We start from the raw sequence: 25,869 nt of genomic DNA on the forward strand, positions 1-25,869 counted from the left end.
TTTTGGTTTCGGGGTGCAGCCGCACCCGTTTCTGCCCAAGATTCTAGGGCGTGTTTGAAGTCCTCTTTTGTGCTCAGCCCGGTGGTAGCAATGCCTAGTTCCATGCAAAATTGCTTTAGTTCTCAATGGTTGTAATCTTCTAGTTTCTCCATCTGGAATTTCTCTGCGGATCCGCTCTTTTTTGTTGTCATTGTGGTTGAGTCGTGGGGTGAGTTACTTTCTGTACGTTACGCCTTGGTTCTGATCCCACCGCTGCCACCAATGTTAGACGGAGACCTGGAGGGTCGGCCGAGGACAAGGGGAGAGGCCTCCGGGGAGGGCCGTCTCCAGCGATCGTACAGACAAGTAACTTCCCCCCCACAGATGGACACCACACAAGAATAAGGTTAACGCTCTTTATATGCAGTTCTGAAAGCAAGGTATCACGATACAGTGAGGTCGGGACACGAGGGTCCTCTCAATTCTAGTCTCTGGAAGGGATAGGGGGTAGCGGGACAGTCTTGATACCGATCTGGTATTGAGGTGAAATGATGGATAGCTCACAATCCTCGAGCTCGGAGTTCTGGAGGGTCGGGCCGCGGCAGCGCCAGCAGGTCCCTACGATGATGTCGGTGGTAGAGGGCCGCGGCAGCGCCAGCAGGTCCCTAGGACGGCGTAGGTTGCAGAGGGCCGCGGCAGCGCCAGCAGGTCCCTAGGACGGCGAAGGTTGCAGAGGGCCGCGGCAGCGCCAGCAGGTCCCTTGGACGATGTAGGTTGCAGAGGGCCCGGTGTCCAGGCTCTGTCATGCGGGGAGGGAACGAGCCCTTCACGATGCCTGTCCAACACTCCCGGGCCTCTGGGCAAAGAGGAATTAGGTGATCGTAGTGAAATTTCCTCTGTAGGTAAAAGATTTTCAGTCTCTGTAGGGCCCTGTATTGTAAGGGACCGGGCAAAATGGCTTGGATCGACAAGGCCAGGAGGCCCACAATCCTCGCCAACACACGCAAGGAAATCTTCTCCTTGGTCAAAGTGGATGTAATCTCCCTTTTTATGGACCTGATCTTGTCAAGGGGAAGGAGCAGTTGCCGCAACAGAGTCTGTCAGGAAACCTAGGAATTCCATCTGCTGATTCGGTATCATCACCGATTTCTTGGTGTTGATGACGAATCCCAGATTCTGAAGCAGGGACGTCGTCCACTCCAAGTGAGTGAGAAGAAGGGACCGATCTTGGGCTAGGATGAGCATGTCGTCCAAGTACACAATGAGGCGCACTCCCATCTCTCGCAGACGCGAGACCACAGGTTTGAGAATCTTGGTGAATACCCAAGGGGCTGAAGACAGGCCGAAGGGAAGCACCTTGTAACGATACCATCGCCCTTTCCAAGGAAACTGTAAGAATTTTTGATGAGAGGGGCAGATGGGGCTGTCAGATAGGCATCTTTTAGGTCTAAGCGGACCATCCAGTCGTTCTCCAATAGGAGGTCTCGTAAAAGATGGATACCCTCCATCTTGAAGTGGCGATAAGTGACATAGGGATTGAAGTCTCTTCAGTTTAGAACCAAGCGTTGGCCTCCACCCTTCTTCTGTACCAGGAAGACGTTGCTGCAGAATCCTTCGGGGATGAAGGGTCCGACAGCAATAGCCTTCTTTTGTAACAATTCTTCCAGTTCTGAGTCGATAAAACTCTGTTCTAGACGGGAAAAAAGGAGAGGCTGTGGGGGGAAGGGTTGAAGGGGACACTCCAACATCTCTATGTGGTAGCCCTGGATGGTCTGTAGAACCCAAGTATCTGAAGTGATACACGTCCAATTCCTTACAAAAAGACGCAATCTGCCTCCCAAAGGGACCAAGGGGCATATTTGACTTACCGGAGGACTGGTTGTCGAAGTTTTTGTAGCCTCTGTTGACCCCTCGATTATAGCGACCTCTGAAGCCGCGGGATCTCGACGGGTAGAAACTAGCCTGGTCTGGTTCTTGTGTATAGCCTCTGCCCCGCCTCGGGGCGTAACCTCGTTGAGGACTGGTATTCGAGTAGCGACCGGTCGAGCGCCCTCTGCCACGGCCGGCCCTATTAGAGACCTGGTGCAACACCCTCTTCAAGGAGGCTTGAGACTTATCCAACGATACAAAGGTATTGACAAATTTAGCAATGTCTTTTACAAAATTGTCCCCAAACAACTGTCCTTCCGCCAAAGGACCCGGCTCCGATGAAGCCAATTCAACCAACTGGGGATCAATCCGGAGTAAGACTGACTTCCGTCTCTCAGAAGCCAAAGCGCAGTTGGCGTTACCCAACATGCAAATGGCCCGTTGCGCCCAACCCGCAAGGACCTCCGGGTGGATGGCATCACCCGTCTCTTGAGCCTGGAGGGCCAGCTCCAGTATCTTGGCCAAAGGCCCCGAAAGGTCAAGGACCTTAACTTTCTTGTATTTTTTGAGGAAAGTAGTCATGGAAGGGTCGATGTCTGGGGTAACGGCCACCTTATGGGCCAAGTCGGGACGGGGGCATTCGGACTTAAGGCGAGCTCTCACCTCCTTATCAAAACCCTTATGGAGATGAGACTCCAGGTATTCCACCACAGCAGGGGGGGAACCCAATCAGAGGACCTAGGATGTATAATGTCCGTTGGGTCAAAGGAAAAGGGCGAGGGAGTGACAGCAGGGGAGGCATGCTTGCGTTTCTTAGAGCGCTTGCGGGGTGCAGCATCAGAGGAGTCTGTGTCCGTATCTGTGTTAGTGGTGGTGTCTTTAGGAGGGGGGAAGTGGGGGGCGGGACGGCAAGGACTTGTCACCAGCGGAAGCCTCTTTGGATCTTTAAAGTTTATCATAGGATTGAGCGTGGGGCCTGGACGGGTCAAGAGCCACTTTCTTATGGAGAGGGGGACGTGAGTGAACCTGGGCAGGGAGAGGGAGTGGCTTACCAGGGACCAGCAGTTCCAGTTTTTTGGCTAGTGGAAGCAGGGCTGAGGAGAGGGCCTTATCAAACTTAGCGTCTAGCTTCTTGTCAATTATATCTTCCATAGACTCCTCCTCGTAATATTCGTCATTGCCCTGGTAGTCGCACGCAGTGCCCTCCTCTTCGCAGTACTCAGTATCTGCCATATTCACAAGGGACCTCTTAATCCCACTATAAATCCCCAGAGGGAAGCAGAATTGCCAGCCCAGTCAGGGGCGTCGGGTGGGGAAGTGCCAGGCGCAGGAGCCGAAAATACCAAGAGTCAGCAACTGTATAAAGTCCAACTCTAGGACTAACGGAGGGAAAAGAACCCTTAATCAGGAATGAAAAGGGTTTCCAAAAATTAATTACCCCACTTCCTCTGTCTTTGGGAAGTTAGGGGTTAATGTCCAAGACCTCCGATTGTCAAAGGGAACGAAAACGCTGCTTTTTGTGATAAAAAACGGGCCCCTCGGCTCCTGGCAAAACTGCGTGGAATCCCCTTTCAGCCGGGGCTAGAGCGTCTAGAGCGTCTTGAACGGCACAATATTGTGGGCTGCGTGCGCATACAGCGTGCGTGAGGCCCTGAAGACGCACGCCGGGCCTCAGCCGGGCTCCTGCGTGCGCCTCCTTCCCCGAGGGGGGGGCCAAGTCCCTCCAAATCAGCGGCCGCAGCCGTGAGCAGCGAGCAGGGGCACGAGGAAAGCCTACGGATGCAACACGCGCTCCACACAGCAATACCGGGGCACGGAGCGGGCCGGAGAAGCTCCGCTCCGAGATTGGGGGAGAGGGACTGCCGAAAGCGGCGTAAGTAAACAGCGCGGCAATTTTATTAACAGGCACTAGAACAATACCAAGGAAACAGTACACAGTGCACAGTATAGCGATAGCATCAGAGTAAATATCCGATCATGAGTAGTACACAGTGCACAGTATTAGCAATAACATCAGCGTAAATATCCGATCATGAAAACAAATACGCCCGAGGCAAAATACATAACATGAGATCAGTCAAGCATACAAAGTAAGGAGCACTTATCTGGGCTGCGGAGCAGCAAAGAAAGAGGAGGCCAGATTAGTGTCTCTATACTATATATGCTTGTTACCACTGTGATTGGTTACTGTTATTGGAGGCGTGGTTCAAAGCCTCATGGGGAATGTTGTTTTTTACTTATTGTAGTTTACTTTTCAGTCGCTGCTGTTTGTGCAGTAAAGAAATGAGAAAGCATAATCAGAAGCCTCCGGTCCTGCCATAGAATTGCAGATGCCTGTTAAGCAGTTATTGTACATTTCTGGTGACCCATGGGGTGTTAGCGCCGCTGTTTGGGAATGTGCAGTGCTGCTGTGTTATTCAGTAGATGTGCAGAGGCGGGTCAGCTGTGGGAACGAGGTTATTTATTTTATTTATTTATTTGCAGGTTTGTACCGCGCTGGCTTCACTCCCGGAGGAGTATCTCCGCGCCTTTGGCTTCTACAGAGAATTAAGAAGAAGGGCTTTTAGAAGCTGTTCTAGTCCACTGTTTAAACAAGAAGGTCTTCAGCATTTTCCTAAAAGGAAGGTGATCTACACATAACCTGAGGGATATTGGGAGACTATTCCAGAGAGAGGGTCCGGCTATTGATAGTGTTTTTGCTCCATGTCTGGCCTTCTTTGCTCTGGGTACACACAGAAGGCCTTGTTCACTTGATCTAAGTGTCCGAGAAGGAGTATAAGGTATAAATTTGGTAGTCAGGTATACAGGACCCATTCCATTCAGGCTTTTGTGTATGGTACAGCATACCTTGAACTTGGCCCTCTGTCTGACAGATAACCAATGTAGTTTCGTCAGCAGAGGTTTAGAAGGCGTGCGGGGAGGAGCGTTCAGAACCAGGCGAGCAGCTGTGTTCTGGGCCACCTGAAGTCTATTCATAACTCCCTCATTGGCAGACAGGAGCAAGCCATTGCAATAGTCCAGACGACTCAGGACAAGCGCCTGGACCAGCGTCTTCCTAGTAGTATCGGGTAGTAATGGGAAGATTTTTCGCAGCATACCAATTACATGAAAGCAGGCTCCCACCACCTGGTTGCCATGTTGTTTGAGAGTGAGCTCCTGATCTAATCGGACTACCAGTTTCTTGACAGTTTGTTTAGGCTTGGGCACTGGGCCGAAATCTTGTGGCCACCAGTCTGGGGTCCAGAGCAATTTTGCCTCGCCAAACAACATGACTTCTGTCTTCCCAACGTTGCACTGCAAGTAGTTGGAGGACATCCATCGTGCCACTGCTTTCATGCCCTGGGAGAAGGAGTTTCTGACCTCAGGTGTAAAGATCTTAAAAGGAAAGAGGAGTTGCGTATCATCCGCGTAAGATATTGGGATGAATCCGTATCTTCTCATGATGTTAGCCAGGGGTGCCACATATATGTTAAAGAGGGTGGGGCTCAAACAAGAGCCCTGTGGCACCCCCTTGGAGATTCCAACTTCCTCTGACCTGTATGTGGCCATATCTACTTGCTGGGTGCGGTCAGTCAGAAAGCTCCTCAACCATGCCAAGGCTTCCTGCTTCAGGCCGATGTTAGCTAGCCTGGTGGTCAAGGTGGAGTGAGAGACGGTGTCAAATGCCGCAGACAGATCCAACAGTACCAGGATAACAGAGTGACCCCTATCCTGGTACATGTGTAGATCGTCTGCGACTGACATCAGAGCGGTCTCCGTACTGTGTCTGGGCATGAAACCAGATTGGGATTGGTCCAGCACTCCAGCAGATTCAATGTATTTAGACAGATTACTATTTACATGTTTTTCAATAATTTTGCCTAAAAACGGGAGCAGGGATATGGGTCTAAGGTTGGCTAGCTCCTCCCATGGAGTAGCAGTGTTTTTCCTGAGCGGTTTTACCAGAGCCTTTTTCCATCCTTTTGGAACCTGTCCTGTGCTCAGTGAGAGGTTAATTAGTCTCTGGATAATAGGTCCCTAAACCGTGGCTAAAATGGGCATAACCCGTGCAGGGATAGTATCCCTTGGAGATCCACTCTTTATCTGAGAGATGCTTCCTACTACTTCCTCAATAGAGACAGGGGGAAAGACAGAGAGGGAGTGCATAATCGGATTTTCTATTTCCAGGTTTGTAATGAGGTCATTATCATTAGTATTATATTGATTCGAGAGCGTGATTTTGCTGTAAATTGCATCGATTTTTTGGTTAAAAAACTGGGAAATGTTGTCACAAAGTTGCTGTGAAGCCACTTCTGAGCTTTCACAGGCTGTGGGTTTAATAAAAGTCTCTAAAATCTGGTAAAGTGTTTTGGGGTTATTACCAGCTGCCAGTAGTTGGGATGCAATATGATTTTTCCTCGCCGCCCGGATAGCTTTGTGATATGTTTTCAGAGAGCTTTTATATAGTTGTTTGTCTTTATCTTGGCGAGAGGCCCTCCATTTCTTCTCCAGTTTTCTTGCGGCCTGCTTGAGCAATCTAAGATCCTCTGAAAACCAGATTTCTTGTTTGTGTGCAGGTCTAGGTTTAAAAATTGTTAGCGGAACGATGCCGTCTATAGTTTTGAGAAGTGTTTCTTCGTATTTATGTAGGGCATTATCAATGCTCTCATTGGCGTTCAATGTCGGTGCTACAAATTTATTGTTGAAGTCTTGTTGGGTCAGTTTGTGCCAAGGTCTTCTTTTATTTGCTAGGGCAGTGTTTCCGATATCATATGAGGTAGGAGTGGGGGTGTAAAATTTGATTATAAAATGGTCAGTCCATTCGACTTGATAAGGGGATCTACACTCAACCTGCAGGGAATTTGTTAGAACTAGGTCTAGCGTATGTCCTGCCTGATGGGTGGATTCGCTATTAATTAGCCTTAGACCCAGTGTGCCAAGGTCTGACAATAGTGTCTGCGCTTCACTGTTAAGATCTAACTCACTGTGAATGTTAATTTCACCTAAAAGGAGGAAGTCAGAGTTGTCATGTATATGGGGTGCCAATGCTTCCATCAAAGTAGTAGATACATTTGAGCATGGCCCAGGGGGACGGTATACTAGTGCTCCCTTTCTACTATATTTGCTCGAGGTATGGATTTTGAAAATCAGTAGTTCTAAGTCGGGGGTGCATATTTCGTCCAACACCGTGACATTGATTTCTTGTTTGTGGACAATCGCTAATCCACCACCAACTTTAATGGGACGGTCCAGCCTAACAATTTTATACCCTATGGGAATTCCCAATGTTATGGCAGGGATAGAATGTGGGTTGAGCCATGTTTCTGTCAAGAAGCATAGGTCTGGATTTTCTGAAGTGATCAAGTCCCATACTTCTACAGTATGTTTCGGTAGGGATCTAATATTACATAGCAGATTTTTGGTTTTCAGAGGGATGTTGTTCCCCTCATTTTCTGTATATTTGGGGTTATGGACCTTTGTTTCATTGCCGGGGAGAAAACGCTTAGGGATGGCGTGAGAAATATTACTAGCCACAGCTCCCGCCTCAAATTGAGTTTTTCAATGGCGGCATGAAAAAGGGCCCTCTAGGCTATGTTCCACCCTGGTTTGACAATTCGTCGGTAAAAACTTTAGGATCTTTAATAATACCTGTGAGGTGTATGTTAGTTGTACACCTGTGTGTCCCGCCATAACCTCCGCCCCCTGGCCCCGTCCTGTCGCGGACGGGCGCAGACGGGCTGGTCTTTGGCTTATCTTCGGCGCTGGCTACGGCGCCCCACTGCGCGCAACCGCTGCGCGCTATGGCCGACGAGGGCTATATAGCCTTATGAAGAGGAGAGCTGCAGCGCTAACCGCTCGCCTTCCTGGGTGTGTCTTGCTCTTGCCTGCCCCGCCCTCCGCTCAACGGTATAGGCTACCGAGTCGGACCGGGGCGGGCAGGCTTGAGCAACGAGCAAAGACAACCAAAAATGCTGTGGGAGCCCCTCTGAGCCCTGTCAGGCGCTAGTGATTCAGTAACGAGTGATTTTAAAATTAGTACATCAATTTTAAAACAATCGGTCCAAGTAAGTGCAGGCTTTTAAAATTATAACATCAATTTTAAAACAAAAGGTGCGGGGTCAGTGCTGGGACTTATTAATATTATTAATCAATTTCAACAGTAAGTTAGAGCGCTTTGTTGCAGCGCTTCCGCTCAATACCAAGGTAGGCGCCAAGCGGGGTCGGGAGATGCTGCCACCGTCGTCCCTTCCCTTAGGTTAGACAACTCGGTAATGAGTAGGTAAGTAGGTGATCAGCCTAAACTGGGGAATGACTGCCCGAATGCTGACGGACCAGCTTTGGAAATCGCACTGATCATTGATTCAGAGAGCAGAACAGGCTGCAGAGAGGAGGGAGGGGGAAGGAGGAAGGAGGGGGCAGGCAGCCATGAAAAGGGAATACTGTGTAACCTGGTTCTGATGCTTCGAGCCTTTGCTGGCTCTTGGAATTAGGCTCTGGAGCTCTGTGTATGTGTGTGTGGCTCTGTGTATGTGTGTGTGGCTCTGTGTGTGTGTGACGCTCTGTGTGTGTGGCGCTCTGTGTGTGGCGCTCTGTGTGTGTGGCGCTCTGTGTGTGTGGCGCTCTGTGTGTGTGTGTGTGTGGTGCTCTGTGTGTGTGTGTGTGACGCTCTGTGTGTGTGTGTGTGTGTGTGTGGCGCTGTGTGTGTGTGTGTGTGTGTGTGACGCTCTGTGTGTGTGGGGCTCTGTGTGTGTGTGGCTGTGTGTGTGTGTGGGTGTGGGTGGCTCTGTGTGTGTGTGTGTGGCTCTGTGTGTGTGGCTCTCTGTGTGTGTGTGGCTCTGTGTGAGTGTGGCTCTGTGGGGCTCTGTGTGTGTGGCTCTGTGTGTGACTTTGTGTGTGTGGCGCTGTGTGTGTGTGTGTGTGTGTGTGTGGCGCTCTGTGTGTGTGGGGCTCTGTGTGTGTGTGGCTGTGTGGGTGTGGGTGGCTCTGTGTGTGTGTGTGTGTGGCTCTGTGTGTGTGGCTCTCTGTGTGTGTGTGGCTCTGTGTGAGTGTGGCTCTGTGGGGCTCTGTGTGTGTGGCTCTGTGTGTGACTTTGTGTGTGTGGCTGTGTGTGTGGCTCTGTGTGTGTCTCTGTGTGGCTCTGTGTGTGTGTGTGCGTGTGGCTCTGTGTGTGTGGCTGTGCGTGTATGTGTGTGGCTCTGTGTATGTGGCTCTTTGTGTGTGTGGGTGCAAATGCAATACGTCTCGCATTTGGGAGAGATTAAGCTATTGGCATTGTAAATGACAATGCCATTTATTTATCTGTTTTCAAAACCATCATATAAATAACAATTTTGTAATTTACAATGCCAATAGCTCAAACTTTTGCAAAGGCGAGACCGTTGCATTGTAAATGCTTGTTTTTTCATTCATTCCCATTCATGCCTTTTATAAATTAATGCTTCTGTTTGGTCAGCATGTCTAATTACTCCCACTTTTGTTGTTTTAAATCCTCCCTGCAGACTGTCTCAGCTACAATCTTTAATTAACGTGCATTTGTGGGCACTACTTTTTTCTTTGGGTGATGGCTTGTGTATTAGCATTCTGCACACATAGCGGGAACCTTAAGGACAGTCTTAAAAAAAAAAATATTGCCCGGACTCCACCTCAAGGTATCTAAGCGCTTTTTCGACTCCTCGTCTAAGGGGAGCAGGGAGCTTTGATATTAAGCGCAATGTATGCGCTCTATTTGTAAAAAAAATTACATTGCACAAACTCCACCCCATGCGTGGTGTAGTTGATGTGCTTATTTGTTCACGCTACCGCAGGCGCTCGTTACCCCCTGCAAGGGTTTTGTGCATTCATCTATTTGTCTTTTGGATGCTTTATTTTTTTGAATTCACATTGCACAAACTCCACCACAAGGGATCGGAGCGCTTTTTTAACTCCTCTGTTAACAACTTTCATGGGATCACCCCCACGTAACATGGCCGACGCAAACATGGCCAATAATTTACAACTGAACCGCGTCCGAATCAGCCATCTTTCGTGGGATCTCTTGCACTTAACATGACCAACACTTTTCAATAGATCAGCGGTGGATTCGGCTTTATGTAACCAGTTGTTTTGCGCCCAAAGGAACATTAAATAGTACAACACCCAATATAAGGTTCTGCATGGAGACAAACTTATAAGGTCCCGCAAGGCAAGACCTCTTGCATTGCAAATGCTTGTACTTCATTTGGCAGAGCCAAAGGAGGCACAGGAGCTAATAAGAATCCCACCTCCCTTTCCATGGCTCCTTTGTCACTGTGAAAACATGGAAGGAGGGACACACCCTCACCCACTGCCTCTGCTTCTTTATTTCCCTTGCAATCCACATATTTCAGTAAGGCAAGAGGGGGAGTCAGATTCTGTTATTTGGGGCATTGCAATGTTGACAGCAGCATATATGTTTAAAGCACACTGCTGATCCTCTATCTTCAGTGGACCTGTCAACGTTCAACTGGTCTTCCAGCATAACAGTACTGTTGGGTGGGGCATGCCAACTTTTTTAGACCCTTCAGGTAAGAAATCACATGCTAGACCTTCAAAACTCCCTCCTTTAGGTGAATGGTGTTTTAGCTGCTTATCAAATGATTTAGCTGCACAGCGTAATCATGCCGTCAACTAATCAACAGTCAATATCAGAATTACAAGTAATGAGGAGAAAATTGCATGAAGTTGAAGTTGAAGTTGGGGAAATTTATAGAGCGCACGGAAAGGTTTCATGGCGCTAAGTGCATGTGATAGTCACTCCCACAATTTCCCCCCAAGTCAATAACGGCAGGTGAAACTTACAGAAATTACCATGTAGTTGCCAAGAAATACTGATTTTGGCACGGAAATCGCCAACGTCTGCATGTAAATCTCCATTGTATCGAGAAGGCTTGTAACTGGTGATGTTTAGTATCGGAATATTATAACCAATATATTGTCTGACACAGGAGCATTGTGTCCAAAATATTGCCACATTGGAGTCAAAGGACGATATTTTAGTGTATTATAGTTAGGGTACAATATTCTGTCTGACGATATATTTGCTAACGATATTGTGACATAATACAATGGAAATGTTTATTGCCCCGAAAAATAATGATCCCGGGGTATGTGCACACCAGGCCACTCGGATTAAGGGTCTTAGCATTCTATTTTACGAATAGTAATATAGTGCATATGGAACTGCAGACTGTGTATAATTGCATTTTCTAATGTGCAAATAAATTTGATGTACATACACATTGTGCCTTTCTATCCTTTCTTATTTTCTTATAGCATGTCTATATGATTTCTGCTAAGAAAGTGGATCTGAAAATAGTCATTCTTGGAGCTGTAGGGTAAGTAATTACTTTCTGGCCCTGTGCATGAACAGTGATTATCACACACTATTGAGCAATCAGATCTCCTTTTGAGCCATTCTTCAACATTGCTTTTGCGAGGGCAAGCAATTATTAATTAAATCCCTCTACAGTGTCAACATTTTACTTTGTTAAAAAAAAAGAGGTCATGATACACACTGACGTCATCTAGAGTGGGGAATGAGTTGTAGATCGCAGCCATGATTTATTTAGTTATATAATAAACTGCCAACAGGAAATGACAGGATTTGCTCTAACTGGTCTTCACAGTCATTGGTGGACGCTGTTTCCGGTCTACGGATACATGATATTTATAATGTGCCATCCCATCAGTCCCAACAGCACTGACGAAGTATCTCAGTCCTCAACTTTATCGCCTGTCAGTTCCATACTCCGTTAACCTTTATGCTGATGCGCATAAACACAGTGGGCCTCATTTATGAAAAGTGACGCATCGCTGTGTGAAAACAGCAATGCGTCACTTTCCATTGCGCCCTCCTTGCGACACTAATGATGCGTCATATTTACAGTATGACGCATCATTGAGCAAGGATACGTCAGTATTTCTGACGTATCTGTATGGCGCAAAAGTGACGCATTGCTGGAATGTGTCACAAAAGTGACGCAACTCCTGCAATGCGTCCTTTCACATGGGGCAAGCCCCATGTGAAAGGGCCTGCGTCAGTCTTACGCCTGCTGTGAGGCAGGCATAAGATATTGACGCTTTTGCATCCTAGAAGTGGCGCAGTGAAATGGTATAGATTTCACTGCGTCACTTCTACGACCCTTTCTTGCGTCAATACGCCCTCCTTGCATACATTATACCTGGCGCAGGTATAATGTGGCGCAGGGGTTTACAAAGTGACGCATCTACCTAGATGCGTCACTTTGTAAATATGGCGCAACAAGGCGCATGTTTTACGCCACTGGTGCATCACAAAAAGTGACGCACCAGCGGCGTACAAGTGACGCACAGCCTCATAAATGAGCCCCAGGGTATCCCTGACAGCTCTTAAAATGTGTTCATCTGGTAACTTCAGGTTCATATAAGTAGTCACATATGCAGTATTTGTACAATATATGCGCATACCATTGTTCAGTGTGCCCATTCTCAAGGTATGTGTGATCTGACTTCTTGTCCCAGTGTGCTCAGGATATAATATCTAGTAACTTGCCGATTGAGTCTGTCTGAGTCCCGATTGAGGAGTCTGACCCTGTTCACCGAATACTTGTACAGTTTGCATTGCTCACATCTCACTACCATAGGTACCTGCAGGGACAACTTTTCGTTGTTGGCCTTGAGCACCCTTCTCATAGAAGAATTCCTAAAGCTGTGGTTATAATGAAGCATGGAGCAATATGACAGGGTGAGGTCTTAGGTTCAATGCCAGAGGCTCCCACAAACATGGGTGGAAGGCTAAGTACCTGGAACTCACAAATGGGGCTCTACAACAACCTCACCTGCTTAAGGTGTACATGGAGTTTTGTTGTTCTTTCCATGCCCTGGACTATTACTTGACACTTTGACAAATTTGTAGCCGGTTTTGTAGAACCATGGGCAGAAATTGCTGACTATTTGGTCTCTGCACTCCAGAAAATGCTAATGTTACTTTTGTATCTTACATCAGGACTGGGAAAACCTCCCTTTTGCACCGGTACGTGCACAAGAAGTTTCACGATGATTACCGGACCACACTTGGAGCTCATGTCATGTCCAAAAACCTTGAGGTGGAGAATACCACCCTGAGGCTTCAGGTGAGTCAGCTCCGAGCAGGTCACCTGTCTGATTTAGCAATTTCAGGACATTCTTTTCTGCATTGCTTTGGTTACATGTCACATCGGAAACATTTAACACCAAAAAGGGATGTTTGACGTTACAACGCATGCTTTTACCCCGCATGCCTTTACAACGCAGTTTTTACAACGCATAGTGCTTTGGGGCGCTGGATAGTGAATAGTTTGATTTACTATTCCAACTCCAGTCCCCGTGGATAGTAGGGAAGGTGTTGGATAGTAAATTAAACCTATTCCCTATCCTAGAGCGCCCCCCAGCGCAATGCGTTGTAATGGTTTGCGTTGTAAAAGTTGCGTCGTAAAGGCACTGCGTGGTAAAAGTTGCGTTGTAAAGGATGTTTCCCCCTAAAAGAGAAATTGACAGTCCTTTTCTCTCCCACTTCCCTTCCCTTCTGCTTCTGTTCCCTTCCCTTAACAAGCAAGCTGTTTCTGGTAGGTTCTAAATTTAAAAAAAGGTTCTCTTTACAACCTGCTCATTTTGTTCCAGGTGTAAGTGATGTGTTGAACTGTAACAGAGCTTGTTGTTTTGTGGCCCTTAGATCTGGGACATGGGTGGCCAGGACCGCTTCCAGCCCATGGTGGCATCCTTCTATAAGGGCTCTGACGCATGCATACTTACCTTTGATGTCACAGACGCGGAGTCGTTTGAGAGTCTTGACTACTGGAGAAAGAACTTTCTGGATAACCTGCGAATCCCATTGGAGGGTTTCCCCATCGTACTGTTGGGCAATAAGATTGACCTGGAAGATAGACAGGTGAGTAGCTTGTTTTAAAGGTGACTTATCACCTCCCACAGCACTCTTTCCAAGTTTCAAATGTTGGGAACCGCTTCACCTTAGGGTAGAATTGGAAATTGCTTTTTAAAGGCTGTTCCCTCATTTAAGTGGCCTATTTGCAGGTCTGAGGCACTGGAAATCTAACCTAAAAGTCAGCTGCTGATCATAAAACAAGATCTTGTTTTAAATCGTTGGAAAACACAGGGACAAGAGGTAAGTGTACAGGAAAACAGAGTCTGGAGGGCTGCGCTGCACAATGCAACACAAATACTATGCGCACATATTTTATTCTTGAAGAGTTCTGTGTTCTTTTCTGATCTTCTCCCTAGTTGTTGCCTGTTCTTGAGAGGTGAAATGAGAGGGAGCATTAGTACTTCAGCATCCAGGCCATCTCAGCAGGTTTATTTCAGGTATCTGGCCCGCCAACTCATGTATAATAAATTTACCAACGTAATATATAGTTAGGCTTTGCTTACCTTTATTTGTGTGGTGTATTTGAAACAGCAATGGATTACGTCTTAGATAAATTTGGGACTATGAGTGGGAATCTGGTGTTAGCAAGCATTGGCAAAGAGCATATGTCTCGCATACGAAAGATCTATTGGATTTGTCTTTGTTTTTTGTTTTTTTAGCTATGTTGTACAGCAGCTGTGCAGCAAGGCTAAAGCATTTTAAAGCAGTATGATGTGGCCAGCCCTGGTCGCATCATCATGCTTTTATTTTTAAATTGCTGGCCTAGACAAGACAGAGGAAGGGCATGTGGGGGTGGGGGTAACAAAACAAAGGAGAGTGTGGGAAAAATGCTATGACACTGTCAGGGCAGGCTGCGTCTTAGTGTTTTATTTGTCTCTTGCATTGTGGAAAGTGATTGGCAACACGAAGGGAGGAGGGTAAGGAGGAAACATGGAGTGGGGGATGGGAGACAAAACAGATAGAGGGATGGGGTAGAAAGCAGTACGGATGGAAGGAGGGCCTGGGCGCAAGCTGGCAACAACAGAAGTTGGGAGAGGGCCTAGGAGCAGGCTGACGATAACAGATGGTGAAAGAGAGGGGATGGGGAAAGCCGAAGACAATGGAGCAGGAGGCTGGGGACACGCAGACAGACAATGGAGGGCTGGTTGGAGAAGGAACACAGAAAGGGGCATGTGGTTGCGATCAACTGGTCAAGAAGACAGACTCTTGTAGAGTGCTTAAACACAAAGAAAAAAGTTGTACCGAAGACAATGAGCAGAGGAAGGACACAAGTAATGCATTCATGCTCCATTGAAGGGACAAACACATGAAGATGAAGGAGGCTTACCGAAACTGTCCACTAAGAAGCAATGAAAAGAGAGTGACAATGAAGCCAACCAGTGGTAAGCAATGAGTGACCTCTAAGCCCACTGGTAGAAACCAAATGTTCTAGAAGAGAAGGTGCATGCGCTGACTAGGGGACCGAGAAATGGAGTGAAACACGTACTGCCCCATGAGGCCCCATTATTTTGCTCACTTGTCAGAATCCAGGAAAAGATAAATGTATTTAACAACAGACTTTACTGTACACATACAAAAGGTAACAACCTGTGTAAAGTATAAATGTACAGATCCTAGGTTAAAAACCGGTACACAAGATTAATCTAAAAAATAGGCAGTGAATTCATCAATTCTTGCTTAGGGTCAAAACCGTAAAAGAACAAATCTCTGGCGGGTGACCAGCATTGTCACTGGTGCATCCTGGAGCTTGAAGACCTTTATTGATCTTCGGCAGCTCAGCCGTCTGGCTGTCAGGCCCTTCTGTCTTAACAATGTACAGCGTTATATTTTACCCAATTATTCATTTCTGATAAATGCGGTGGAAAACACAGCATGGCAACATATACGTTTTTGAGTATGAGATTACTCAGCGTCTCTCCAGACGTATGCCGTTTCACATAACTGACAATTCATTACCATACTATTTAGTAGATAGCAGCAGTTTCTTTTTCGGTTCTAGTTTTTTAAATTGTTATTAAGAAGTGCATCCACGTGGTGTGGCAGAAGACCCCCATGCTCCCCGCTTCTCATCAACTTGAGGTACTCAAAGCCTTTCCATGGAATACCTGACCTGTACCTGCTGAGTACAGCGCACTACTTTTTCTGTCCCCTTGATGTCACCCCGCGTACAAAAAGATATTGCACATAGGGTGATGAAGAAAAAGGACTCACAGTAACGGATACAGACCCCAATCCAGAAAGAAACCTGGAATAGATACCGCAACACTCCTCCATAGCTGCGTGGGGCTGTCCTTGCCCATAACCCAAATCTGGTGCTCGCTTCCCTTTCTCTGTTTATTTATTTTTTATTTAATTTTTTTAGCACGCGTTGCCCCTCTGTAGCCTCAACTCTGTGCCACTATTTTCTGTTAAGAACTGTCACAATTCTTGTTCCCAGCAAGGAAGAAGCGGCATTGAACTTAACACCCATTGTATCCTTTTTTAACAATCTTTTGTTTTTTTGCACAAACACTGATTTGTAATCTGTCTGCATACTTAAAAGAAATTTGTTTAAAGGTTCTTCTACCATTTCCTCTTCCCCTCCCTGCCTCCTTTAATCTGGCCCGGGAACTGGAGGAAGCCCAGGAAACAATTGGCACAACCACAGGCGATGAACGTCATCTAGCCCTCAAAAGAATAAAATGGACAGCCAACCTTAGTCATAACCTGTTGGAGTATGTAGCCAAAAGGGAGGCGGAACTAAAGACACAAGATATAAAGAACATCACACATTTTTGGGAAACACTGATAACAGATCTACAGAAGAACTTGGGTAACACCAACCAACCAAGAAGCAGCCCACACTCAAATCAATCCTTGCCGGAACGAAGAAAATGGAGGTGCCTGACACAAAGTAAACAAGCTCTTAATAAGGCAATTAAGGCAAAAAGGAAAGGTATCTACTCGTCACAGATGACCTCCATCCCTGCCTTGCGAGCTACATATAAGAAGAAAGTCTGGGAGTTGAAAAGACAGTGGACAGAAAAGAACTGGCTTAAATTGTTCTCACTAATTAAAGAAAAAGACAACAGCAAGCTATGGCGATATATCAATAGTTTGAGCTCTGGAAGCCAGCACAAAGAAAATAGTGTTACAGGCAATGTGGGGGAACAGTACCTGAGGGGTCTGTACACTTGTGGAGCAAACAGGATGGGCTCTCTCAACCCAGAATGGTCACAGGTGGCAGCTGTAACCATTAAAACTCAGAGTGTGCAGAAAGAAATTACAGTGCCCAGTCAGCCCATCACTTATACAGTGGAGGAGACTGTAAGGTACATTAGGGCGATAAGAACAGATGGGGCGCCTGGCCCAAATGGCATTCAAGGTCCAAGTCTTCAAAGCCGCTCCTGCCTTTTTTGCATCCATACTTACCCCGCTATACAATCATTCATTCTTCACAGCAATTTTGCCAACTTCCTGGAAAGGCTTGGTCTTATTTCCAATACAGAAGAAGGAAGACCACTCGAACCCTGCTAATTATAGGCTCATAACCCTGCTTGATATAGAAGCAAAGGTTTACGCCCGCCTATTACTAAGGGACCTAGAGGCTTGGGCGGCCAACAATGGTATCCTCCCGCCTTTCCAGACTGGCTTCAGGGCAAATAGGTCCACCATGGACAACATCTTAGCACTCTCTCACCTTTCGAAGCAAGCCGTATTGAGTAATAAGCTGTTCCTGTTTTGCTGCTTCATAGACTACTCCACGGCCTTCGACCGAGTCAATCGAAGACAGTTATGGGTAAAACTCGAATCTTGAGGTATCCCGGGAACCCTCTACGAGGGGACATGGGTCCAGGTCAAACTAAGTCCAACAATTGCGACATCAAGAATCAAAACTAACACTGGACTAAAGCAGGGATGTGTTTTGACCCCCCCTACTATTCAACTTGTACACAGCATATTTGGGGCCAGCCTTGAAAGACGCCAACCTAGTACCTCCGAGATTGGGGAAGTTGGCCCTGGGAACTCTCCAGCATGCAGACGATACAGTGATCTTGGACCACATCAGGGTGGGGCTCCAAAAAGCATTAAATAGTCTTCCAGTATACAACAAGGAAAATAGCCTACAGATCAATGAGAGCAAGACCAAGATAGTAATCTTTGGTAAATACCCTCACAAAAAACAAGCAACATTTTCTTTGGGTGAGCACCAAATCAGGACAGCTACATCCTACAATTATTTGGGGGTATGGGTGTAGGAGAGGGCCACAGCAGCCAAAGACATAAAGGAGTTAACACCTAGAATGAACAAAATAATTCTGTCTCTCGGACGTTTAAGCCATCGCCTAGAAAGTCCATCTGTAGAACCCATGCTGACTGTACTTAGGGCAAAACTAATTCCCGCAATCACTTACGATCCCTTAGCCTTCCCAGGTTCACTTAAGGTTCACTTGAGAAAGTCATCAATGCAGCCCAGATAAAAGCTCACAAGACCGTGCTACAAGCTCCTAGACAAGCAAGGAACACCAGGCTAAGGCTGGAAATAGGATTGCACAGACTGGACTTGGCACTACAGGGGGACCAAATAAAATATTACATCAGAATACTGAAAGCCCCTGAAAACAATCTTAAATATTTCCTAAAATTCATTTTCAGGGCAGAGGGTTCCCCATAGCACTCCAAGTTGGAACAAGCAATAGACCAACTGAAAATCGAGGCAAAGAGCATGCCCCTTCACGAAATTCCTTATTCTGCCTGTGCCAAAGCTGTGAAGCGCCAAGTCCAGACCATCTCGTCTGAACTGGATCTTTCATCACTCCGGTACAACTCCCTCACACTGGCCCTGGATAAGTCATATACTCCTGGGAAAGCTCAACCATATTTGCGAGACTCACTCTCAGCCCAAGCAAGAAAGAAAATTCTGTACTTGCGCCTCACGGCCCTCAAGATTTTAGATTTCAACCCAAAATGGGCTCGTACTGACAGCATCATCTCCTGCTGGTTATGCAATTTCCACAGAGAATCCTGGCTACATCTCTTATGCTGCTGCCCAAAGATGGCCAGCGATCATCATCGTTTGCTGCGCCCGGCCATAAGGACATGGGCCTCAGAACTTGCAGTGAGGCCTCGGATTGGTGCTTTTCAAAAACCACAACTTGCTTACTTGCCAGAGTTGGTAGTTTATCCATCAAATTAGAATCACACTTGATTCCCATCATAAGGCCGGAGAATTCAGGGTTCCTGTCATTCTGTAATGAAAATCATCTGGTGCCCTAACCCTGTCAGTCGTCACCTAACCCAGGGGGTTTTCGCAAGGTCACTGGAATCTTAAACCAAACATGGGGCCCATCAGGGGGCATGCTAAGAACTCTTTTTTAATGACAATTAATGTCACGGAGGGACTTTACCCTGTTGGATTTTTATATAACCATTGATCCCTATAGGTGTAAAAATGTGAAAGGGTGGTAACCCAATATTTTAAACTCTTTTTTTAATTGAAGTTTTAAATGGACATAATGTAGTAAATAGAGCCAATGTAGCCACGGTGCTATTTTAAAGCTGAATACCGGGTTGTTTCTGGGAGCAGGGTGGTTGGGAGGGGGCGCTGTTCATGTGTTTAACACTGTAAAGATTTTAAGTAATCACACAGTTAATAAAAACGTACTTACTTACTTACCCTCCCTGTATTGAATTTAATTCATTGTAGACTTCTGAAAATATCTCAGCTGTAATTGCCTTCGGATGCAAATAACAAAAAAATATACATTCGAGTCCAGTGTGTGCGGGCATGAGAAAAGTAAGGGAAGTTAAAAAATGATTTGACCATGATGAAGGCAAAATGAATCCCTGTGTATTTTCCAGCATTTACCTGGAATTTACTAAATTACTCATTTTTTTTTTTTTTAAATATATTTTTATTGCAGGAATCAGTAAATCAGTACAGTAGCGACCAGCATTGTATCATAAGCAACATAAACAGAATAAAGCCCTCTGGCCCCCCTCCGTAAAGTCTGTACACAGCCAACCGGCCCACAACCCTGGGGTCGGGCGGCGAAATGCAACGGGGGTCAGTAGGATGCTGGAGCTGGTCCGGAAAATACACTGTCCATCATCTGCTTTTCCAAACAAGCCTAAAACCCCCAAAATAACCCCCCCCCTCAAAATGTCTACTAACTGAACCCCCCCCCCCCACCACCAGCGCCAGGGAGCTATCAACATAGGATCTGCTATTTGACCCACGGGGAAGGTAATAGGACTGTCAGTGCTGACGTTCATCAGGACTCGGGGCGAGTCGCTTCTTCACTTTCGGAGTCGCTGGGGGCACAATAATCCCTGAGGGCCTGCACCAGCATTTCCCACTCCAACGCGGCCTCCTGTGCCTTCTCATTACCCTGCCTCCAAGCCAGTTGATATCTCAGCGCGCTCTCTCCCGCCGCCCACTTCAAAAGCTCATTGTGCCATCTGCTGCCTGCCGGACCAGCTCGTGCCTTCCAGTTCCTGGTCACCTCTCGCTTAGCAAGGAGGAGCCCCAGGTCGATAAATTTACTGGAAATTTTATTCCTGGGGGTATGGGGGAACCAGTGCAAGAGCCCCACCGCCGCATCTAATGATAAGAGTCTCCCTGTCACCTCCTCCAGAGTCGTCGCTACCTCCTGCCAGTAGGACGTCAGTCCTGGACAGGCCCATAACATGTGTAGGAGGTCCGCCTCCTGAGCCGGGCATCTAGGGCATTCCGCCGAAGCCGTGGCAAAATAACGCCTGATTTTCACCGGGGTCAGGTACGCTCTATGGAGAACATAATAGTGGACCAGTTGGAAACGGGCGCTACGTGTGCCCTTCCAGGCTCGTCTCACCAACTGGGCCCAGGTCGTCTCCGGGATCTCCCTACCAATGTCCTCCTCCCAGCGGGTCCTCAAAGTGGTGAGAGGAGCCAATCCCTCGGTAATCAACCTGCCGTAGAGGCATGTGACCGCCTTCACCGTGCCCGCCGACATCATTACGTACTGGCACACCTGAGACAAGTGGGGTTCCTCCTGCCCATTCTGCCAGTGTGCCTGGATCGCTCGCATAATGGCCGAGTGCAGCAGAAAGTCGCCCCGGGAGATCCCGAAGCGGTCGATGAGATCCTGAAAGGACAAGAGCGCTCCGTCCTCGTACAGATCACTGACGAGCTGTAAACCGGAATCCTCCCAGGCCGCCAAACGTGACCAATCCCCTCCGTGGGGGAGGGCCGTCAGCATCCCCAACGGTATTTCAGGCGCATACGGTGTTCTCAGTTGGCCTCGGGCGTGAGCCCGATTCCAACACAGTCGGACAGTCCGCTCCTCCATCGACAAGTCCCGCAGGACCAAACGTTGTCGCAGCGCTATAAAGGAGAGAACATGCCTGGCCATACCCGTCCCTCTACCGTCTTCCGGGCCCCGGAATTCCCTGGCGATCTCCTGGGCGAAGGTCTGGAGCTGCGCCGCCAGATAGTACCTCTCGAAGTCCGGCACAGCGAGCCCCCCCTCGTCTTTCGGCCTCATCAAGGTATTGAGGGCCACCCGCCGCCGGCCCGTTCCCCAGAGGAATCCGACCACCATAGAGCGTAAGCGACGAAACGTGGCCGGTGGGACCCAGATCGGCAAAGTTCGGAAGTAATACAATAACCGGGGAAGCGCCACCATTTTGAGCAGGGCGATACGTCCCGCCACTGAGAGCGGCAGCGTAGCCCAAAAGTCCATGCAAACTCGGAGTGCTCGAATGCAGCGGGCAATGTTCCCATCTAGGAGGTCGGGTTGGTCGTGGTAAACGAATACCCCAAGGTACTTAAAGCAGTCGGGCTCCCATCTAATCTCCCTACTTAGCGCAGGGGTGGGGGTACCCCTGCGTACCGGAAAAAGACAGGTCTTAGACCAATTCACTCGGAGGCCCGAGACCTCTCCGAACTCCGTGAGCGCCAATTCCGCTCCCCGTAAAGCGTCGACCGGGTCCTCTAGGAAGAGCAACAGGTCGTCCGCATATAGCGAGACATAATGCAGGCCCGCAGCCGTCTATAAGCCCGTATAGTGGGCTCCCGAGCGAAGGTGCATCGCCAGTGGCTCCACCGCTAGCGCAAAAAGAAGCGGGGACAAGGAGCACCCTTGCCGCGTGCCTCGTTCCACCGGATACCGCGATGAAATCAATGGGCCCGCTCGGACCCTGGCCGAAGCAGAAGCATAAAGAACCGCGGTCCATCTGACAAATCCCTCCCCGAGGCCGAATCTCCGTAACACTGTGCAGAGGTAGTCCCACTCTAGGCTATCAAAAGCCTTCTCCAGGTCCACCGACAAGACTACCGGGGACGGGGCATCCACAAATGGTTCCCCTAGCAAGCGGAACAACCTACGAATATTCATAGTCGTGTTCCGCCGTGGGATGAAACCGGCCTGGTCCTCATGCACCAGGGAACTCATATGTCCCAGCAGCCTCGATGCCAAGATGCTGCTCAATATTTTGTAGTCCACCGTCAACATTGATAGGGGACGGTAGGACCCCGGGTCGGATGAGTCTCGGCCCGGTTTGAGGAGAGGAACCACCAACGCTTCACACATCGAGCTCGGGAGTCGCCCCAGCCTCTTCGCCTCCCTGTAGACCACCAGTAACCGGGGGGCTAGGAGGTCAGCGTAAGCTGCATAGAACTCCACTGGTAGGCCATCTAGGCCCGGGGTCTTGTTCCTCGCCATCCGTTTGATGGCCCCGCGGATCTCCCCCAAGTCGATGTCGGAACCCAGAGTTTTCGCCACTTCCTGCTCTACTGTGCGGATCTCCAGTGGGCGAAGATAATTATCAAGCCGGTCTGGGTCACGTGCGGAGCGACTGCGGTATAAACATTCATAATAATGCCGGAAGCAACTAAGAATCTCCGGTTGGGTGCATACCTCGGTCCCGTCTGCCCCACGCATATTTGTCGTCGTCTGGGACTGGCGCGTAGGGTTGGCCAACCACGCCAACAACGCACTCGACCTGTCTCCCTCCGCGATAGACCGGACCGTATAGGCCTTATAATCAAAACAGCGGAGCCGTTCGACCTCCACCGCTACCCTTTCCCTCGCCTCCGCCGTTTGTGCTTGCAATTCCGGGTGTCCGGGGCGGCGAACTTCAAGCTCGCGGAGTGCCCGGTCCGCTGTGTCTAAATCAGCCAGGATGACGCGCCTCATGCCTACCTTCTTAGAGATACAGTAGCCCCTCACCACTACCTTAAAAGCGTCCCATTCTAACGCCCTAGTACTCGCGGAGCCGCCGTTGGACGCAAAATAATCCGATATTCTCTCCCCCAAGTCCGCCTTGAAGACACTGTCCTCGAGGATCTCGGGTCGCATCTTCCAGGTGGGCACCGCCGGCGTCCCAGGAAACCAGCGAAGGTCCAGTAGGAGGGGGTTATGGTCCGAGATGGTCCTCGATAAGTACTCCGATCGGACTGCTGCCGAAACCAGTTCGGGCGAACCAAGAAAGCCATCTAGTCTGACATGCAGCTCATGGAGGCTCGAGAAATATGAATAATCCCTAGATGCGGGGTGATGCGCCCTCCAAATGTCCGTCAAACCCCAGCGGGTCTGCCAATCCTGACGACCCTTAGCCGTGCGACGGACCGGGGAATCGGGGAGCGGGGGATGCGAGCGGTCTATGTCCACATCCACTACGGAGTTAAAGTCTCCCCCCAACAGGAGGGGCCCGGCGAAAAAGTGGGCCAACGAGCCCGATAACCTGGAAAGGAAGGCAGTCTGGTCTACATTAGGAGCGTATACACAGCAAACGTTCAGGTCCCTCCCTCCTAGAGTGCCTGAGATGGCCACGAAACGCCCCTCTGGATCCAACACTGTCCTCGTGACCTGGAAGGGGACCCCTGCCCTGATCCATATTAGCGCCCCCCTGGCATAAGCAGAGTACGACGTGGAAAAGACCTGCCCCCGCCATCTACGCTGAAGCGCCGCCCCTTCCGCCTTGTTCAGATGAGTTTCCTGCAGCAGCGCCATTTGCACTCCCCTACGCACTAAATAAGCATGGACCTTGTGGCGCCTGGACATAGTGTGAAGCCCCCTCACGTTCCAAGTAACACATTTCAAGTTAGCAACATCAGCCATTGTCCCAGATTGTTCTTGCACAGTCCCCCCATCCGGGTCCCCACAAAGAAAGGGCATCAATCCTCCCAGCGCTGATGGCGGCCATTTTCCCCAACCAAAACCAAACCACCCAAGAACCAACCAAGCCCCCCCCACCCACCCCAGAACAGGACCCAAACTGCACCATCTAGATCCCATCCAAACCTCGTCTTCCATCAACCCCAGAACCCCCACTAATCCTACGGTCGCCACCGTAGGAAGGCCTTATGGGCCAGGTGCGGGCTGGGCGGAGGCAGTGGGCCCTCGTCGCCCAGGCCACCAGGACTATAACAAGCCCCAAACAGTGCCAAAACCTTCCGGGGCAAAAGCAGAGGCCCCCCCAACCCTCTCTCCCTCTTTGCCAGCAATAAAGAACGGCAACCGCCTCCCCCCTGCCGGGCCCCCACCCAAAACAAGGCAGTATACCCCGTTACCCTTGTCCATCTAGAAGGTCCTCCACCGATTTCGGTGTGATCACCGGTGTATGGGTACTATCTGCCACTGAATCCTCCGAGTCCGATGGTGCTCCCTCAGCACCCGGGTTTTCTTCCTCCTCGATGGCTTCATCCCTTGCTCCCGACAGCTCCGACAATACTTCCAACACTCCCCTCCGTTCCGATGATGTCTCCGCAGTCGAGGGCCCTCCCGTGCGGCCGCGGTGATTCCTGACCCTCTTGGATCGCCTCCTTTGTTCCGGCTCATCTGCCTGTTGGGACGAGGAGCCAAAACCATCCTTCCCTGTCCGGTATAGTTCGAGCCAGTCACAGACCTCCTCCGGGGTGTCGAAGAACTTGGGTTTGTCATCGACAATGATGCGGAGCCTTGCAGGATATAGGAGTGAATACTGAATGCCCTCGCTCCTGAGTTCGCGCTTAACCGCTAGGAAGGAGAACCGCTTGCGCTGCGTCTCGTAGGTGTAATCAGGGAAGATGTTCACCTGACTGTTCGCTACTTGGAACGGGCCATTGTGCCTGGCGGCATTGAGGATTAAGTCCCTGTCCCGAAAATGCAGCAACCGCGCCACCACCGGCCTCGGGGTACGTCCCTGCTGTGGGGGCCGTGCTGGGACTCTGTGGGCCCGTTCCAGAGTGTAGAAGGAGGACAGACCCTCCGGGACCACCGTGTCTCGGAGCCAGGTCTCCAAGTATCGCACCATGTCACCATCCTCGATCTTTTCCGGCAGGCCCACCACTCGGATGTTGTTCCTCCTGTTGCGACCTTCCGCATCCTCCGCCCTCCGTTCCAGGGTCTCAATTCGGGATAAGGCGTCCTTCATCGTCGCAGCCAAGGTTCGCTGCGCCGGCTCCAAAGTTTTCACCGTGCCCTCCACCTCCTTGACCCGGTCTGAAAGTTTGCCATGGTCCGCCCTGAGGAGGCCCAGGCTCGTCGCCACCTGAGCAATGTCCTGTTGGAGGGCCGATCTCGTAGCCTCTATCGCCTCTAGGACACAGTCGAACTGTTGCTGCATCGGCGCGCTACCAGAACTTTTTGGGTCCCCATGCTCCTCTTTGTCCTGGGCTTCAGAGTCCGAGGTGGTCTGGGTGGATCCCTTGGCTCCTCTAGGTTTCCCCATGCTTCCAGGGGCACTCCGTGAGGGTCCCGGAGTAGGCGTCTCCGTGTACAGGTGTCGATCACGACCTTCCCGGGTGCTTGTCCTCAATTCGGGTATGGGCGACCTCCTTCTCCAGAGCCTGTGGAGACTCCGCCGCTTCGGCTCACGCCACCGCCACGGCGTCCGAGGGCACCGATGAGGGGGCGGAGACAGCTGTCGCCGAGTCGGGCAGACCCGTTCACCCACTATAGCCCCGGGGTGAGGGCCACCAACTCCCTCGGATGATCTGTGGCGCCAGAGTGTCGCGCCTCCCATGTAGGTGGACTGGCCAGGAAGACGTAGCTAGTTGCGGAGTCGCGAGGTGGGCCACCGCTTGGATCACAGGGCGTCCGCTCCCGGTGCCCTCCAGTGCGTGGGCACCCGTCCGGCCGTCCAACCGAGTGCAAATCCGTTGCAAAAGGTCCAATCCAGTA

At 49.5% G+C, this 25,869-nt stretch overlaps 1 protein-coding gene across 1 annotated transcript in view; it reads left to right on the forward strand.

Moving 5' to 3' along the window:
• RAB7B (RAB7B, member RAS oncogene family) overlaps window positions 1-25,869 on the forward strand; it is a 169,951-nt gene that overhangs the window by 97,489 nt on the left and 46,593 nt on the right. The window contains exons 2-4 of the mRNA XM_086923424.1: window positions 11,119-11,180; window positions 12,830-12,956; window positions 13,535-13,750. Of these exons, the coding sequence (XP_086779550.1) occupies window positions 11,119-11,180; window positions 12,830-12,956; window positions 13,535-13,750 (405 nt within the window). The remainder of the gene's footprint in view (window positions 1-11,118; window positions 11,181-12,829; window positions 12,957-13,534; window positions 13,751-25,869) is intronic.

Source organism: Lissotriton vulgaris, chromosome 5 (assembly GCF_964263255.1).
Source record: "Lissotriton vulgaris chromosome 5, aLisVul1.2, whole genome shotgun sequence".
Taxonomy (NCBI): domain Eukaryota; kingdom Metazoa; phylum Chordata; class Amphibia; order Caudata; family Salamandridae; genus Lissotriton; species Lissotriton vulgaris.